General features: G+C 45.2%; 1 protein-coding gene across 1 annotated transcript in view; it reads right to left on the bottom strand.

Annotated features, from left to right (window-relative positions):
* The window catches only part of LOC122935146 (vomeronasal type-2 receptor 26-like), a 163,956-nt gene that overhangs the window by 48,449 nt on the left and 96,538 nt on the right, over nt 1-18,969 (bottom strand). Inside the window, exon 3 of the mRNA XM_044290912.1 lies at nt 15,466-16,266. Within this exon, the coding sequence (XP_044146847.1) occupies nt 15,466-16,266 (801 nt within the window). The remainder of the gene's footprint in view (nt 1-15,465; nt 16,267-18,969) is intronic.

Below are 18,969 nucleotides of genomic sequence, written 5' to 3' on the forward strand. Positions count from 1 at the left end.
CACAAACGCCTATGGGATCAACACATGATGACGAGTAGAAGCAGCACACAAGCTCAAAGCCACCATCCTCCTCCTGGTCCAGCATCTTCTGCCACGTCAACCACTGCTGTCCTCCTTGCCCCTATCAACCACCCGCCACTCCGCCTCTCACCTTGAGCAGTTCCATCTCATCTGCCCACAGTCAGGTGTCTGTTAAGGAAATGTTTGAGCGTAAGAAGCCAATGTCACAGAGTCACCCCCTTGCCCGGTGTCTGACAGCTGGCTTGACGGAACTCTTAGCCCGCCAGCTTTTACCATACCAGCTGGTGGAGTCTGAGGCCTTCAAAAAATTTGTCGCTATTGGGACACCACAGTGGAAGGTACCCGGATGAATTTTTTTTTCTAATAAGGCAATCCCAAACCTCTACTCCGTTATTGAAAAGGAAGTCATGGCATCTCTGGCATACAGTGTTGGGGCAAGGGTCCATCTGACCACTGATACCTGGTCTGCAAACCACGGTCAGGGCAGGTATATCACCTACACTGCGCATTGGGTCAACCTTCTGACGGCTGCCAAGCATGGAATGCGTGGCTCTGCAGCGGAGTTGGTGACACCGCCACGACTTGCAGGCAGGCCTACTGCCTCCTTCTCTACTCCTCCTACTCCATCCTCTTCCATAACCTCCTTGGCTGAGTCCTCTTCTGCTGCGGCGTCTGGCTGCACATCAACTGAACCCCCCCCAGCTCCCCAGGGGCTATTCCACATCCCGGATACGACAGTGTCACGCTGTCTTGGGGTTGACTTGCCTGAAAGCAGAGAGCCACACCGGACCAGCACTCCTGTCCGCCCTAAACGCACAGGTGGATCAGTGGCTGACCCCGCACCAACTGGAGATCGGCAAACTGGTGTGTGACAATGGAAGCAATTTGTTGGCGGCATTTAATTTGGGCAAGTTGTCACATGTGCCGTGCTGGCACATGTGTTGAATCTCATCGTACAACGCTTTGTGTCTAAGTACCCAGGCTTACAGGACGTCCTCAAGCAGGCCAGGAAGGTGTGTGGCCATTTCAGGCGTTCCTACACGGCCATAGCGCACTTTGCAGACATTCAGCGCCGAAACAACATGCCAGTGAGGCGCTTGATTTGCGAAAGCCCAACACGTTGGAATTCAACACTCCTAATGTTCGACCGCCTGCTCCAACAAGAAAAAGAAGTCAACGAGTATTTGTATGACTGGGGTGCTAGGACAGCCTCTGCGGAGCTGGGAATTTTTTTGCCACGTTACTGGACGCTCATGCGCAATGTCTGTAGGCTCATGCGTCCTTTTGAGGAGGTGAAAAACCTAGTCAGTCGCACCGAAGGCACCATCAGCGACCTCATCCCATTTGTTTTCTTCCTGGAGCGTGCCCTGCGAAGAGTCCTGGATCAGGCTGTAGATGAGCGTGAAGAGGAAGAGTTGTGGTCACCATCACCACCAGAAACAGCCTTGTCATCATCGCTTGCTGGACCTGCGGCAAAGCTGCAAGAGGAGTATGACGAAGAGGAGTCAGAGGAGGAATGTGGCTTTGAGGAGGAGGAAGACCAACCACAGCAGGCATCCCAGGGTGCTCGTTGTTGTCACCTATCTGGGACCTGTGGTCTTGTACGTGGCTGGGGGGAAGAACAGACCGTCAATGACATCAGTGAGGAGGAGGAACGGGAAATGAGTAGCTCGGCATCCAACCTTGTGCAAATGGGGTCTTTCATGCTGTCATGTCTGTTGAGGGACCCTCGTATAAAAAGGATGAAGGAGAACGACCTGTACTGGGTGGCCACGCTACTAGACCCCTGGTATAAGCAGAAAGTGGCGGAAATGTTACCAAATTACCGGAAGTCAGAAAGGATGCAGCAGTTCAAAACCAAACAAAAAAATATGCTTTACACAGCTTATAAGGGGGGTGTCACAGCACAACGGGAATCTAACAGGGGAAGAGGTGAAAGTAATCCTCCTCCTACCACGACCACGGCGGCAAGGACAGGACGCTTTACAGATGTGTTGTTGATGGAGGACATGCAGAGCTTTTTCAGTCCTACACATCGCCACAGCCCTTCGGGATCCAGCCTTAGAGAACGACTCAACCGACAGGTGGCAGAATTCCTCGCCTTAACTACAGATATCGACACTCTGAGGAGCGATGAACCCCTTGACTACTGGGTGTGCAGGCTTGACCTGTGGCCTGAGCTATCCCAGTTTGCGATAGAACTTCTGGCCTGCCCCACTTCAAGTGTCCTGTCAGAAAGGACCTTCAGTGCAGCAGGAGGCATTGTCACTGACAAAAGAAGTCGCCTCGGTCAAAAATGTGTTGATTACCTCACCTTCATTAAGATGAATGAGGCATGGATCCTGAAGGGAACAACATCCGATATCCACCTCAACCGAGGGATGATTACTCTATCCAAGTAATTGACTAAGCCTATGGCAGCTATCATATATATATAGAACCTACACAGAGAAATGCCAGACCGCTTATACTATTCAAAATCTTTATTACAAAAAATCACAAATATTTGCATGATTAAACATAAAAACTATACAGTGCAGGAGATAAAAACGACATCACTGGAGGAGATCTACAGCGGATCTAAGTCCATATGTATTCAACATGATTTTCACTTTTTAAAGTGCATGTGCAGCAGAATGACAAATAAATGTATAACAAATATTAAGTAAGTCTTTGGACATTTACCCATGCTGTTTCTCCTCCAGGATGGCGCCAACCCCCTCTTCCATAGAAGGACAAAAACATGGTGGAATAAAGCATTCCTGGAGAGGTACCTTCAGATGGATTTGATACCACGTGGCCTACGTATACAGGTGACACCATCCTTTGATATTGACAGTGAAAGTTTTCTATCTAGCTGGGAAGAAATATGTACGGAATCAGCAAGGAAGTTAATGAATCTGGTAGTGAAACATAATAGCCAGACTCTCACTTCACTAGATACAGATATTGAGAAGCTACAGGTTACCTTGAAACAAGAATGTAGTAAAGAATCCCTGGTGATATTTGAGGGCATGTTGAACAAAAATTTCGAAAAATGGGAAAAAGAAATTCAAGAAGTGAAATCAAGGAAATTCACCAGAGACTGTGAGGACTTCCAACAGAAACATGTATATAAATGGAGACGGAAGAATACACACCAGCAGAGAAGAGGGAATTACACCTCCTGGAATCGGACATCGTCAACATTGTCTTTGTCATCAATCTCCGATAACCAGGAGTCAGATGGAAGATTGACTAGATCTGGTACTACACAGAAAAGAAAGATACCACCCGGATCAACCTCAAATGGAAAGAGGAGGCCCTTTGGAGATAGAAGGAATAATAGCGATCGTGACGGGCTAAAGGTAATTAATTTATCGGATTATATCTTGACACCAGCAGATGTATCACTGCTGGAGAAGGGTTTAACATTCTCTCCCTGTGCGCATTTCGATTCATTTACAGCAGTAAAGGATTTACATCTTTTCGCCCGCTCCCTCCTCTTTTTAAGAGATGGCATCATAAAGAGGGCGATCCTGGGTCTCTTTCCACTGTGGAAGAGCTACAGGCAGTACAAACATTGGAGGAATTAGCAGGAGAAGACGAGTCACATACCTTGGAGGAAATTCCGGTTTCCATAAAATGTAAGTCTAAAAAATTTCCTCCACTGTCATTATGCCCTGCAGTTGATTTATTTGTAAAACTTGTCTCCAAAGAATTTGAAAGCATGGCGGTATTTACTCCAAAAGACAATTTGTCAGGAGCACAACGGCAGAGTTTGAAGACCCTTGGGAGACTAAAGGATGTGGTATTCAAACCCTCTGATAAGGGGGGTAATATTGTTATATGGCCCCACAGCTTATATGAACGAGAAGCCTATAGACAACTGAGGGAGAAAGAATGTTATAAAAAACTAACGTTCAACCCATTACAATCATTTGAGAGTAACCTGTGTGAAATCCTGGGGAAAGCGGTTGACAATCAAATAATATCAAAAAATCTACATGATGCTCTGATTGTCAAAGAACCGGTGATACCCACCCTATACCTATTACCCAAGGTTCACAAAAATGCCAAAGTACCGCCTGGTAGGCCGATCATTTCAGGCCGTGGGAGCCTAACGGAGAAAGTGGGGAGATATTTGGATTCCCAGTTAAAAAATATAGTGTGTAGTCTTCCCTCGTATATTAAAGATACGACAGATTTTCTGCGTAAGATTGATGGTGTTCATCTTGGGGATGACACACTCATGGTGACGTGTGACGTCGAGTCACTATATACAAGTATTAGACACTCAGATGGTATCCAGGCTGTTGACTTTTTTCTAATGCAAGAAAACATAGACATTAGTAGGAGAGGATTCCTGGTGGAACTCCTATCCTTCGTTTTGACAAAAAATTTCTTCTCCTTTGGGGGGTCCTTCTACCTACAGCTCCAGGGTACGGCAATGGGGGCGCCCTGTGCACCGTCATATGCCAATTTGTTCCTGGGGCTGTGGGAGAGGGACCTATTCCTGTCAGATCAGTACACGTCGATGGACCGCGTCACCTTTTGGGCGCGGTACATCGACGATGTATTTATGATCTGGCAGGGAAGTACAGAGGAGTTAAATGATTTTTTCGGGATACTAAATAATAATTGCAAGAACATCAAACTAACGTATAAACATAATAGGGAATCCATTGAATTTCTGGATGTGCAATTGGAAAGGGGTGGTGATGGATCCATAGTAACAAATATATTTAGAAAACCGACAGCAGTAAACTCATATCTGCATGCATCTTCATCTCATCCATCACAGATGATTAATTCGATCCCGACGGGGCAATTCCTTCGGGCCCGGAGGATTTGTTCAACAGACGAAATTTTTGAGCAACAAGCCCATCAACTAAAAGAGAGATTCACTAAACGTGGATACAGTCAACGCGCGATCAAGAAGGCCTACAGGAGGGCAAAGATATGCTCTAGACAAGACCTTCTGTTTTCTGGAAACCAAAGGACCAGTGATAGCAAGACACGTTTCATCACAGGCTATCATGGAAGGTGGATGGAGATGAAAGAGGTCCTGGGGAGATCGTGGCCTGTTTTAATGACTGATCCCATCTTGACAAAATATCTTGCACCGTATCCCATTGTAACAGCCAGACGATCAAAAAATCTAAAAGATCACCTTGTACGCAGTTTATTTGTGAAGCAGAATCAATCATTGTTTCCAGGAATTGGAAAACCCAAATGGGGTTTTGTCCCATGTGGAAAGTGTATAGCATGTCCAAACATGGAACGAGCAAATTCTTTTGAGGATTCGACTCACATGAAAACGTTCAAAATAACGCAGTGTCTCTCCTGCACCAGCACTGCAGTCGTGTACTACGCAAAATGTCCCTGTCCAAAAATTTATGTGGGTTTGACCACAAGAGAACTAAAGGTGAGAGTACGAGAACACGTTAGGGACATAAGAGCAGCAGCTAGCGAAGAAGATCTGTCCAATCTAAAACCGGTGGCAAGGCATTTTAAGGCGTATCACGACTGCAGTCCACTACACTTTAAGGTGCGGGCGATAGACTGTGTTATAAAAAATATCAGGGGTGGTAACATAACTAAAAGATTGGGACAGCTCGAATGCAAATGGATCTGGAAGTTGGGTACATTGCATCCGAGTGGTCTCAATGAATCCACTGGTTTCTCCTCATTTCTTTAATATGGGGCTTATGGGTCTCCACACCCAAAGGGGTTTTTGTTAGGGGTTGGCGCCATCCTGGAGGAGAAACAGCATGGGTAAATGTCCAAAGACTTACTTAATATTTGTTATACATTTATTTGTCATTCTGCTGCACATGCACTTTAAAAAGTGAAAATCATGTTGAATACATATGGACTTAGATCCGCTGTAGATCTCCTCCAGTGATGTCGTTTTTATCTCCTGCACTGTATTGTTTTTATGTTTAATCATGCAAATATTTGTGATTTTTTGTAATAAAGATTTTGAATAGTATAAGCGGTCTGGCATTTCTCTGTGTAGGTTCTATGGATCCTGAAGGGACTGACAGTAGGGGATACGTTTAACTAACAAAAGGCCTGATGACATGCCTTGGCCTCAAAATGGTCCCCACGCTGCTGTATTTAATGTCTGCATACCGGATGACTTTTGTGAATTCTCCGCCACCAACTAGAGTTCAAGCCGCAATGTTTTAGTCACCTTTCTGCCTTGAAAACATCAATTTTTCCAGCCGCTGCTACAACAGCGGCTGCAACAATAACGTTGTTTTTCAGACATGTGTACATGCCTGATTTTTCTGGCTATTGGTGCTGCACTGTGGATGCAAAAACAAAAAAAAGGCACATACAAGTGTCAATTCCCCTTTCGTGATCGTTACCTTGTTGTGGTGAAGGGGCTTGCGTATCACAATGATACGATCATCACCTCTATGAGTGTGTTGGCAATGTTGCCACACCCCAGATAATAAGGCCGTTGCTTCATTATGATCAGACCAAAAGCGATCAGGGCGGCTGGATGTTTTTTTCATAGAAAAAAAAATATTTTTTTATTTAGCTTTTTTTAAGTTGTTATTAATCATAATAAAGTCTCTTAATAGTTTATTAGAAATAATGCAGACAATTTAAAAAATCCCCATCAATTCCAATACAAAGCAAGTACAAAGCTCAGAACTAAATTATTCCAGGATGTCGCAATGGTTCGTTAATTCGACAATGGTTAATCAATTTGACACACGTCCCCGGATAGAAGACGTAACAGGGATTAAACTGATAGGAATAGGACTAGTTAAGACACCACTCATATAGGGTGTCACAGCACATTGCTCCGTGCACGCGCAGTGCCCCAACTTGGGAGTAAGAGGACCGACCAAGCTGCTTTTTCCATCTCCCGATTCCTAAAATCAATTCAGTTTGGTGTATCAGAGTTTGGTCTGTCACTGTGAAGGCAGACGAAGATACCCGGCCTAAATTTTTTTTCACGAAAGGCAATCCCTAACGCTGGCTTCAGACCTGAGCGTTCCGAAAGGAGCGCTCTGTATGCGCGCTTGTACGGGCGTTTACAAGCGCGCATACAGAGACAGGCGTGCACACATTGTCGCGCGTTCCCGAAAGTCTATTGTACGGGAACGCGCGACAAACGCTCAAAAAAAGGGTCAGGTACTTGTTTGAGCGTCGGGCGTTTTACAGCGCGATCGTACGCGCTGTAAAACGCCCAGGTGAGAACCATGCTGATAGGGAAGCATTGGTTTCTCCTTGTTGTGCGTTTTACAGCGCGTAGGAACACGCTGTAAAACGCTCAAGTGTGAACCCAGGGTAATATGGGACGTAACAGGGATTAAACTGATGAGAATAGTACTACAGAAAATACCACTCATATCGGGTGGGACAGTAAATTGCACGGCGCAGACGCAGTGACCGTGGCGTGGATTCAAACAAAGGGGAGGGAGCCAGCAATTTTTTAACCATCTCCCCGTTCGAAAAATCTATTTAATAAATGGACCCCAGATTGGGGATGTAACAGGGATTAAACTGATGAGAAGAGAGAACTACAGGAAATAGCACTCATATCGGGTGGGACAGTAAATTGCACGGCGCAGACGCAGTGACCGTGGTGTGGATTCAAACAAAGGGTAGGGAGCCAGCGTTTTTTTAACCATCTCCCCATTCGAAAAATCAATTCAATTTCTGGGACCCTTGGTGTTGTACCTGGCTGGGTGGAGGAAGAAACCTTCAATGACATCAACGGGACATGGCTAGCTTGGTATCCAACCTTGTGCAAATGGGGAGTTTGCGGTTTGGCAAATGGACTGTTTGCGGTGGTTTGCAGTGCATTAAAAGGGGAGTTTGGTCTGTTAATGTCTGTGAAGCGGGCGTAACCCTTACACTACCTGATCGATACAACATCATACCTGATCCAATACACACACTGGATGTTTTAAACCACGTTGTTCAAAAAAAAAATTGGATTGTTAGGTGATTTATGCCCTTTATGGATTAAAATCTAACTCTGCGTCAACTATGTAATTTTCCATGGGAGTTTGCCATGGATCCCCCTCCGGCATGCCACAGTCCTGGTGTTAGTCCCCTTGAAACAACTTTTCCATCACTATTGTGGCCAGAAAGAGTCCCTGTGGGTTTAAAAATTTGCCTGCCCATTGCTATTTGATTCAAGAACTGTGTACTTTGCCTCTATACTGCATCCGCCAGTCCTAACTACCAGAGAGAGCGAATCCCCACAAGGGGTTGTCTGACACGTTTTAAAATTATCAGGGCAGGCTTTTAAAACAAAGAAAAAGTTTTACTCAACTGCTGAAGGTTCCTTCATACTAATGCTAAGGGTACAGTCCCTGGGACTTCTTGTCTTCTTCTTGGACTGGAAATTAAGACATCACATCCATTGTTCATGTGACAACTCAACCAAACACTGGCCATAGCGGTCATGTGCTGTTGATGAACACATGAAGTTAGTGATTGGTTGAGTGGTCACATGAACAATAGATATTACATTATCACTTCTAGTCCAACAGGGACTGGAAGCCCTGAAAGCTAGACCCAGAGAAGGACCATTAGCAGGTGAGTAAAGCTTTTTTTCTGGATTGCTGGACAATCCGCTTAACTTAAAAACTACTTTAACCCCTTCAACTCAACAGAAGATGATGTATATTTACATCAGTTGCATGTGGGGTATTGATGCAACAGGCTCACAAGCTGCGACTACATCTCTGTGGTTACACAGTGGGTGTGGGCTGCCTCTATTCTCTGACCACTGTGAGACAGTGACAAGTCTTATGCAGGTTGGAGGCAAGGAAGGGGTGGATAGTGCGGTCCACACCCCGTTCCACCACAGGTGACACAAGCTGGTTGTAATCAGCCTGGAGGCTCTGTCTGTGTGGCCTCAGCTGGGCTAGGCTGAGGGACCACGAGGCTAAGTGACAGCCTTGAATTTGTGGGACGCAGTGACGCCTGCGGTACAAGGGCCACAAGGTCAGAGTCGGGAGGACTGCTGGACCACAATCCCCCAAAGGGACTTGCGTTTGCTACAGCCTGGAGGCTGCTGGGCTAATTGAGAAAGCCGCATGTTATGACCGTGTCTGAACAGCACTCTATAGGTGAGTCAGGGATTCTGCACTATGTTTAGTTAGAGCCCAGCCGGGCAGGTATTTGTTTTGTATTATGTTTGTTTTGCACAATAAATGCAATGTTTGGAGCTGAAACCTGGTGTCCTGAAACCTGGTGTACTGTATCTGTGGAATGACCCCCGGAGAAGAGCTAACCCACCACACCACCTGCTGAAAAATTTGTTGCTATGGCAGTCTGGTGCTTTGTGAAGGATCTCAGGCTCCCATAGAAAACTGCCTGTTAAGCCTGCCTGCAGCAGCACTTAGTAGGAAGCCGACAGTAATCCCATAGACTGCATTGGTATACTGTTCCAGTCTATGGTATAAGTGATAAAATAATCACATTTTCAAATCCACTAAGGACTAAAAAGAAATACATATTTTTTAAATATAATAAATTACAAAAATATTAAAAAAATGTAAATGATCCTCTACCCAATTTTTTACATAAAAAAATTGATAATAGAAATACATATAACTGGTTATGGCCATTCCTAAGAATATATACATACACAAATCACTGCAAAAAATGCACCAAAATGATATGCAACTGACAATACTAGCTACTTCCTCAAGCTGATGTTAAAAGCTTAGAACTTTGCCAATCTCTTCCAGTCAGGAACATATTGGAGCCCCTCATGCACCACATCACGGTGTCTCAGCAAGCATGGGGTCCTACCACTCAACTGCCTGTGGTGTGTGAACAGGGTCTAAACTAGAGATGTTGCAAACATAAAATTTTCAGTTCGCGAACGTGAATTTCTGCGAATGTTTGCGAACGGGCGAACCGGGTGAACCGCCATAGACTTCAATAGGCAGGCGAATTTTAAAACCCACAGGGACTCTTTCTGGCCACAATAATGATGGAAAAGTTGTTTAAAGGGGACTAACACCTGGACTGTGGCATGCCGGAGGGGGATCCATGGCAAAACTCCAATAGAAAATTACGTAGTTGATGCAGAGTCGGGTTTTAATCCATAAAGGGCATAAATCACTTAACATTCCGAAATTGTTTGGAATAACATGCTTTAAAACATCAGGTATGATGTTGTATCGATCAGGTAGTGTAAGGGTTATGCCCGCTTCACAATGACAGACCAAACTATGACAGACCAAACTCCCCGTTTAACGCACCGCAAACAACCGCTAACAGTCCATTTGCACAACCGCAAACTCCCCATTTGCACAAGGTTGGATACCAAGCTAGCCATGTCCCGTTCCTTGTCCTCACTGACGTCATTGAAGGTCTCTTCCTCCACCCAGCCACGTACAGCACCAAGGGTCCCCGAAAGGTGACAACAAGCCCCCTGGGACACCTGCTGTGGTTGGTCTTCCACCTCCTCAAAGCCACCTTCCTCCTCTGACTTATTTTCTTCAGACTCCTCTCTCTGCGTTGCCGCAGGTCCAGCAATCGACGACAACAAGGCTGCTTCTGGTGGTGATGGTGACCACAACTCTTCCTCTTCATGCTCATCTACGGCCTGATCGAGCACTCTTCGCAGGGCAAGCTCCAGAAAAAACGCATATGAGATGAGGTCGATGATGTTGCCTTGGGTTTGACTGACCAGGTTTGTCACCTCCGCAAATGGACGCATGAGCCTACAGCCATTGTGCATGAGCGTTCAGTAACACGGCCAAAAAATTCCCAGCTCTGCAGAGGCTGTCCTCTTTCTTTCTTTTTTATTAAAAAAATCTGTTCTTACCAGTTTAATCTCTGTTTTGTCCCCTATCAGGGGACGGTGCATGGAATAAATTTTAGGAACCAGGAGATGGAAAAAGATGCTTGGTTTGTCCTCCTACTTCCAATTTAGGGCACTGTGTGTGCGCCGTGCAATGTACTGTGCCACCAGATATGAGTGGTGTGTTAAGTAGTACTATTCCTATCAGTGAATCCCTGTTATGTCCCCTATCAGGGGATGTGTATCGAGTAGATTTTAGACAACCGCAAAGAGTTGTCAATAGTTGTCACATTCATGACATAAATGTTATTCCTCTATGCGTCAATCTTGGTGTAGTGATGACTGTGCTCGTGCACACGTTTGGGGGATTGCATGCGATGGCGGTTTTTCAAAGCCTATGGTCGTGCTGAGGTAGTTCAGTGACAGTTAAGTGACCCAGAAAATAATGATTCTGCAGTGTGTGCCCACTGTTGGGCTAGTAGGCTTTAATGATCACCTTAGATGATCACAAAGAAAATTAATGTTTTTTCTATGCAACATTATCCTGTCGCTTTTGGTCTGTTCACAATGAAGCAACAACCTTATCATCTGGGGTGTGCCATCATTGCCATTGCTAACATCATAGAGGTGATTGCTTCATTGTGATACGCAAGCCCCTTCACCACAACAAGGTAACGATCACGAAGGGTAATTGACACATGTATGTGTCTTTTTTTTTGTTTAGTTTTTGCAGCCACAGAGGCCAGAAAAATTAGGCATGTACACATGCCTTAAAAAATTAGGTATTGATGTTTTCCAGGCAGAAAGTGCACTAAAGCACTGCGGCTTGAACCCTAGTTGGTGGCGGATAAGTCACTCAAGTCATCCGGCATGCAGAGATAAAATACAGCAGCGTGTGGACCATTTTTAGCCCAAGGCAGCTCATCTTATCAGGCCTTTTTTAGTCAAATGTATCCCCAACTGTCAGTCCCTTCGGGATCCATGCCTCATTTATCTTAATAAAGGTGAGTTCATCTAGACTTTTTTGACCTGGGTGACTTCTCTTCTTAGTGACAATACCTCCTGCTGCGCTGAAGGCAGTGGCGGATCCAGGGGGGGGGGGGCAACGGGGCAATTGCCCCCCCCCCCCGAGCTGACGGCAGGCGGCAGTGGCTGGGCACATAGAGATGAGCGCTTCCATTGTGGAAGCGCTCATCTCCAGTCATCTGTATCGCCGTCCTCAGGACAGCGATACAGATGCCTGCCTGTGCTGCGGTAGGGGAGGGAGAGGCGTGTCCCTTTCCCTTCCTCTGATAGGCTGCCGGCCTAGTGCCTGCAGCCTATCAGAGGCCGGCGCAGGCGGCGCGATGACGTCATCGCGCCGCCTGAGCCATACAGCGTGGGACACAGGCCAGAAGAGGCCTGCATCGCATCACTGACATGGAGGTAAGTATGTGTTTTTTTTTATTATATACAATACTTTTACTGGCGGGGGCTGTTATTACTGGCAAAGGGGGGCTGTTATTACTGGCACAGAGGGGCTGTTCTTACTGGGGGCTGTTATTACTGACACAGAGGGGCTCTTATTACTGGGGGCTGTTATTACTGGCACAGAGGGGCTGTTATTACTGGCACAGAGGGGCTGTTATTACTAGGGGCTCTTATTACTGGGGGCTCTTATTACTGGGGGCTCTTATTACTGGCATAGAAGGGCTGTTATTATTGGGGGCTGTTATTACTGGCACAGGGGGGCTGTTATTACTAGGGGCTGTTATTACTGGCACAGAAGGGCTGTTATTACTGGGGGCTGTTATTACTGGCACAGGGGGTCTGTTATTACTGGGGGCTGCTATTACTGGCACAGGGGGGCTGCTATTACTGGCATAGGGGGCTATTATTACTGGCACGGGGGGCTGTTAATACTAGAACATGATTGGGAGCACTATAGGGGCATCTACTGAGGCCACAAAGAAGGGGTATTTTATATGGGGGCTCTGTACAGTACAATTTTATACTGGGACACATTATGGTGGGTACTATGGGGAAGGGGGGAGAGGAGTACTATGGGGTCATCTACGGAGGGCACTAAGAAGGGGCATTTTATACTTGCAAATTATGGGAGACACTGAGGGAATCTACTGGAGCATTTTATACTGGTACATTATGGGGGCATTAGCTCAACTGGGGGCATTACAAGGGGGTATTTTATAAGGATAATTATTTCTACTGGGGGGGCATTAAGATGGGCTTTATTACTCCCCCATGGTATGACCCTCTAGTAGCAGCACCAGCCTCTCCCTGCTCTGCTATCCCTCTGCCCCTTCTCCAAATCCTTATTATGAAATCTTTCTCATTAGGATAAAACACAACATCAGCTCCGCCGAGCCCCCGGCCAAAGTGTGGAAGTGGCGTCCGAGATCCCCAAGGGCCAAGCCAAGTAACTGTAAGTTTTCATGTGAAATATGTTTGCTATACACATATAGCCTACACTGTGGAGTCTGTTCTATAAGCACCATTGTTTTGTGGCGGTGGACACAAAATAATCTGAAAGTGCCCCTCCCGAGACCAGGCTCTGGATCCGCCACTGGCTGAAGGTCCTTTCTGAAAGGACACTTGAAGCGGGGCAAGCCAGAAGTTCTATCGCAAATTGGGATAGCTCAGGCCACAGGTCAAGCCTGCACACCCAGTAGTCAAGGGGTTCATTGCTCCTCAGAGTGTCGATATCTGCAGTTAAGTCGAGGTAGTCTGCTACCTGTTGGTCGAGTTGTTCTCTGAGGGTGGACCCCGAAGGGCTGTGGCGATGCGTAGGACTTAAAAAGCTCTGCATGTCCTCTATCAACAACACGTCTGTAAAGCGTCCTGTACTTGCCGGCGTGGTCGTGGTAGGAGGAGGATTACTTTCACCTTATGCCCTGTTAGATTCCCGTTGTGCTGTGACATCACCCTTATACGCTGTGTAAAGCATACTTTTTTACTTGTTTTGGAACTGCTGCATCCTTTCCGACTTCCGGTAATTCGGTAACATTTCAGGCACTTTCTGCTTATACCAGGGGTCTAGTAGCATGGCCACCGAGTACAGGTCGTTCTCCTTCAGCCTTTTTATACGAGGGTCCCTCAACAGGCATGACAGCATGAAAGACCCCATTTGCACAAGGTTGGATGCCGAGCTACTCATTTCCCGTTCCTCGTGATCTCTGATCTCACTGAAGGTCTGTTCTTCCCCCTAGCCACGTACAGCACCAAGGGTCCCAGATAGGTGACAACGAGCACCCTGGGATGCCTGCTGTGGTTGGTCTTCCTCCTCCTTAAAGCCACATTCCTCCTCTGACTCCTCTTCCTCAGACTCCTCTTCCAGCGTTGCCGCAGGTCCAGCAAGCGATGCTGATAAGGCTGTTTCTGGTGGTGATGGTGACCACAACTCTTCCTCTTCATGATTATCTACGGCCTCATCCAGCACTCTTCGCAGGGCATGCTCCAGGAAGAAAACAAATGGGATGATGTCGCTGATGGTGCCTTCGGTGTGACTGACTAGGTTTGTAACCTCATCAAAATAACGCATGAGCCTACAGGCATTGCGCATGAGCGTCCAGTAACGTGGCAAAACAAAAAAAAACAGCTCCGCAGAGGCTGTCCTAGCACCCCGGTGATACAAATACTCGTTGACGGCTTTTTCTTGTTGGAGCAGGCGTTCGGACATTAGGAGTGTTGAATTCCAACGTGTCGAGCTGTCACAAATCAAGCACCTCACTGGCATGTTGTTTCGCCGCTGAATATCTGAAAAGTGAGCCATGGCCATGTAGGAACAGCTGAAATGGCCACACATCGTCCTTGCATGCTTGAGGACGTCCTGTAAGCCTGGGTACTTAGACACAAAGCGTTGTACGGTCAGATTCAACACATGTGCCATGCACGGCACATGTGTCAACTTGCCCAAATTCAATGCCGCCAACAAATTGCTTGTCACACACCACTTTGCCGATCTCAGCCACTAATCCACCTGTATTTTCAGGGCGGACAGGAGTGCTGGTCGGTGTGACTCTCTGCTTTCAGGCAAGTCAACCCCAAGACGGCGTGACACTGTTGTATCCGGGATATGGAACAGCCCCTGGGGAGCTGGGGGGGTGCAGTTGATGTGGACCAAGACGCGGCAGCAAAAGAGGACAAATGGGTTGGAAATCTCACCCTTGTGAACTCAGCCTTACCCAGGCTGTACACTCCCCTATTGGACCTTGTTCTACTTTTATAATTTGGAATAATTCCTCCGTATCCTTTCCCTACACTCCAAATGATCTTTCCCTAAACTTTTTTTCAACATAATAAAAGTTTTAAAGTCTTTCCTAGCACTGTCCCCAGCGCCTGCTGATGTCTCTCCCTGCACTAAGTACACTGGAAAATGTCTGAATCCAAGATGGCTGAGGCTATTTATAGGGCTATGACATCACAGGGCTGGCTGGCTACTGATTGGCTGCATCCATGGCATTGTGGGTGATCCCTTGTTCCCAGAGTTCTTTGTTCCATGTCCTAACATGTGCAGCAGCCATTTTAGGGAAAAAAAAATATTCTTTACAATGAAGCGTTAGGAAATTCAAATTCTGTATGAATTGATTTTTTCCTGAAATTTGACTCAAATTCCACTTCGTCAACTTTGATTCGCTCATCTCTAGATATAATCTCCAGACTGGAGATCTTACCTTCCATGCGTCCTTTGAAGGTTGGATCGTAAATAATTTGAGATGTTCTTGTCTCTTATATGAGTAGATCAAATCGTGTAAGGCATAAGCCACAATATACACTGCAGAGTACACATTGAATGTGTAACGGAAATTGTCTACATCATACTGGGTGCGATCCACAATACCTAGAACATCTCTTTCATTACATGGTCTATCATCAGATAAATACTGTCCATAGCTGCAAAAAAGATAATATTCCCAAATGTTATACATTATCTCAACCTTTGGGTATTTTAGAGGACCGGCTGTGAGTAAATATTCTCGTAATCCTGGAATTTTTCCTTTTTGAAGTGTGAGCTGCAAAGATCTATGAAATGCAGCAAATGTGATTACTTTTTCAGGAAGAATAAGCGAGAGTATGATTACAACTCTTCTAAAATTGAGGTCATCAGATAATACTGAGTTCAAAGACTGTAAGCCATATGAGCTACCAACAAATATAATAATGTCACAGTGGGTCTTTTGTATTTTATAGATCATCTTCCTGTAGACCATAAATGCTTTGAAGTGGGAATAACTAGGGACAGATTCTCTATAAGCCATGCAGACCCCGCTCCGTGTTATTACATTGTAGAGGTCCATGCCGGCTCGTTGGCTGCTCTCATCATCTGCTGTCACCATTCCCACCCATCTCCAGCCAAAATGCTTCAATAGGAGGACAATGGCTTCATACTGAGCAGACTCTTCAGGGACCATGCGATAGAAATAAGGGAACAGGAGCTTGTTACTGAAGACAGGATCCATAGCTCCATAGCTGATCTGTAAGGAGTGAACCATCAAATCTAAGCTTTAATTTTGAAAAAATACTGATTTTTATTTAGGAAACTTAAAATGATCGTCCAGGGTCATCCTTAATAAATCTCACTTGTCTCAGAATATGTATGGCAGTAACCTGGTGTAAAAATCAGCTGTATAACATACAAATAGAGAGGAGTGAATTGAGTTCAACCCAAATTTTGCAAACAAATTTGAGTTGCATCCTAATTTATATATTTGCTGATTAGATTTTTGGAAAGGGAGAGAAATAAAAAAAGTAATAAAAGTAATAAAAAAACTAAGTGAAAGATAAGAGAGAAGATTTAGGAGTCTCAGGAGACCTCAGAGTGCCATATACATTCTAGGCCAATTGGAAAAGCACTTTCGATTCAGTTAGACTCAGTCAACTGGTTTGGCCAAATGGAAAGGAAATTGGATTTTAAGCGATTTGCTTCTCTCTACATTGAACGATTTTCGGGTGAACCTATGATAAACTTAGGGAGACAGTCAAAGCCTAAACCAATGATGAGACAGGGGTGTATTTTAGACCTCCTCAAACTGCTGTAGGAACAGCGGCTAAACTATAGTCACATGTACGGTCACAGCTCTGCTCTAATGAACAGAGATAATCAGCCAATGAACAGCACTGAAGAAATCAAATACCAGGGCATCATCACCTATAGATCTGCACTTTCATATCAGTTATGAATATGCGATTAAACATTTTTGCTTTAATAATTTTCTGTAGATTTCTAAAAATTAATTTTGAGAGAATTGAAATCTGTGAGGTTGACTTAAATCCAAATTTCAGGAAAAATTTGGTTAGCCGCTAAGCCGAATTTCCTCAAGCTTCGTGGTAACGAATTTATTTACTCTGAATGGAGGTAAATAATGCTTACCTCATCCAGTTGAGCGTGAAGATCTTGCACAAAATCTTGTGTGCTGTGGCGTATGATGTCGCCATGCTGGACAACGTGATGACATCATCACGGGCCACATAAGATTTCACTCTAGATCTTTAATCAAGATGGTGGCGGCTGGCTCTTTGCGATCAAATGGATGAGGTAAGTATGATTTTTTTTTAAATATATTTTTCACTGTAATATTAATGCTAGATGCCGCAATCATCTATGAATGCAGCATCTGAGGGGTACAATAACAGGGAGCAGTTCAATCGCCGCTTCCTTTCATTGCAACCACTACTTACAAAGAAATGTGCTTTTTGATTAAGCAATTCGCCGCAAAGCTATTTTTTTTTTATTCGGTGAAGCAGACAATTAAAATTTTCCAATACTTCGCTTATCGCTACTCAAGATCGCTTTAAAGGGAACCTGTCACCGGGGATAATACTGTGTTACTGCATTGTATATGTTGTGATATACAGTACAGACCAAAAGTTCGGACACACCTTCTCATTCAAAGGGTTTTCTTTATTTTCATGACTATGAAAATTGTAGATTCACACTGAAGGCATCAAAACTATGAATTAACACATGTGGAATTATATACATAACAAAAAAGTGTGAAACAAGTGAAAATATATCATATTCTAGGTTCTTCAAAGTAGCCACCTTTTGCTTTGATTACTGCTTTCCACACTCTTGGCATTCTCTTGATGAGCTTCAAGAGGTAGTCACCTGAAATGGTTTTCACTTCACAGGTGTGCCCTGTCAGGTTTAATAAGTGGGATTTCTTGCCTTATAAATGGGGTTGGGACCATCAGTTGCGTTGTGGAGAAGTCAGGTGGATACACAGCTGATAGTCCTACTGAATAGACTGTTAGAATTTGTATTATGGCAAGAAAAAAGCAGCTAAGTAAAGAAAAACGAGTCGCCATCATTACTTTAAGAAATGAAGGTCAGTCAGTCCGAAAAACTGGAAAAACTTTGAAAGTGTCCCCAAGTGCAGTCACAAAAACCATCAAGCGCTACAAAGAAACTGGCTCACATGCGGACCGCCCCAGAAAAGGAAGACCAAGAGTCACCTCTGCTGCGGAGGATATATTTATCCGAGTCACCAGCCTCAGAAATCGCAGGTTAACAGCAGCTCAGATTAGAGACCAGGTCAATGCCACACAGAATTCTAGCAGCAGACACATGTCTAGAACAACTGTTAAGAGGAGACTGTGTGAATCAGGCCTTCATGGTAGAATATCTGCTAGGAAACCACTGCTAAGGACAGGCAACAAGCAGAAGAGACTTGTTTGGGCTAAAGAACACAAGGAATGGACATTAGACCAGTGGAAATCTGTGCTTTGCTCTGATGAGTCCAAATTTGAGATCTTTGGTTCCAACCACCGTGTCTTTGTGCGACGCAGAAATGGTGAACGGATGGACTCTACATGCCTGGTTCCCACGTGAAGCATGGAGGAGGAGGTGCGATGGTGTGGGGGTGCTTCGCTGGAGACACTGTTGGGGATTTATTCAAAATTGAAGGCATACTGAACCAGCATGGCTACCACAGCATCTTGCAGCGGCATGCTATTCCACCCGGTTTGCGTTTAGTTGGACGATCATTTATTTTTCAACAGGACAATGACCCCAAACACACCTCCAGGCTGTGTAAGGGCTATTTGACCATGAAGAAGAGTAATGGGGTGCTGCGCCAGATGACCTGGCGTCCACAGTCACCGGACCTGAACCCAATCGAGATGGTTTGGGGTGAGCTGGACCGCAGAGTGAAGGCAAAAGGGCCAACAAGTGCTAA

Source organism: Bufo gargarizans, chromosome 4 (genome assembly GCF_014858855.1).
Source record: "Bufo gargarizans isolate SCDJY-AF-19 chromosome 4, ASM1485885v1, whole genome shotgun sequence".
Taxonomy (NCBI): domain Eukaryota; kingdom Metazoa; phylum Chordata; class Amphibia; order Anura; family Bufonidae; genus Bufo; species Bufo gargarizans.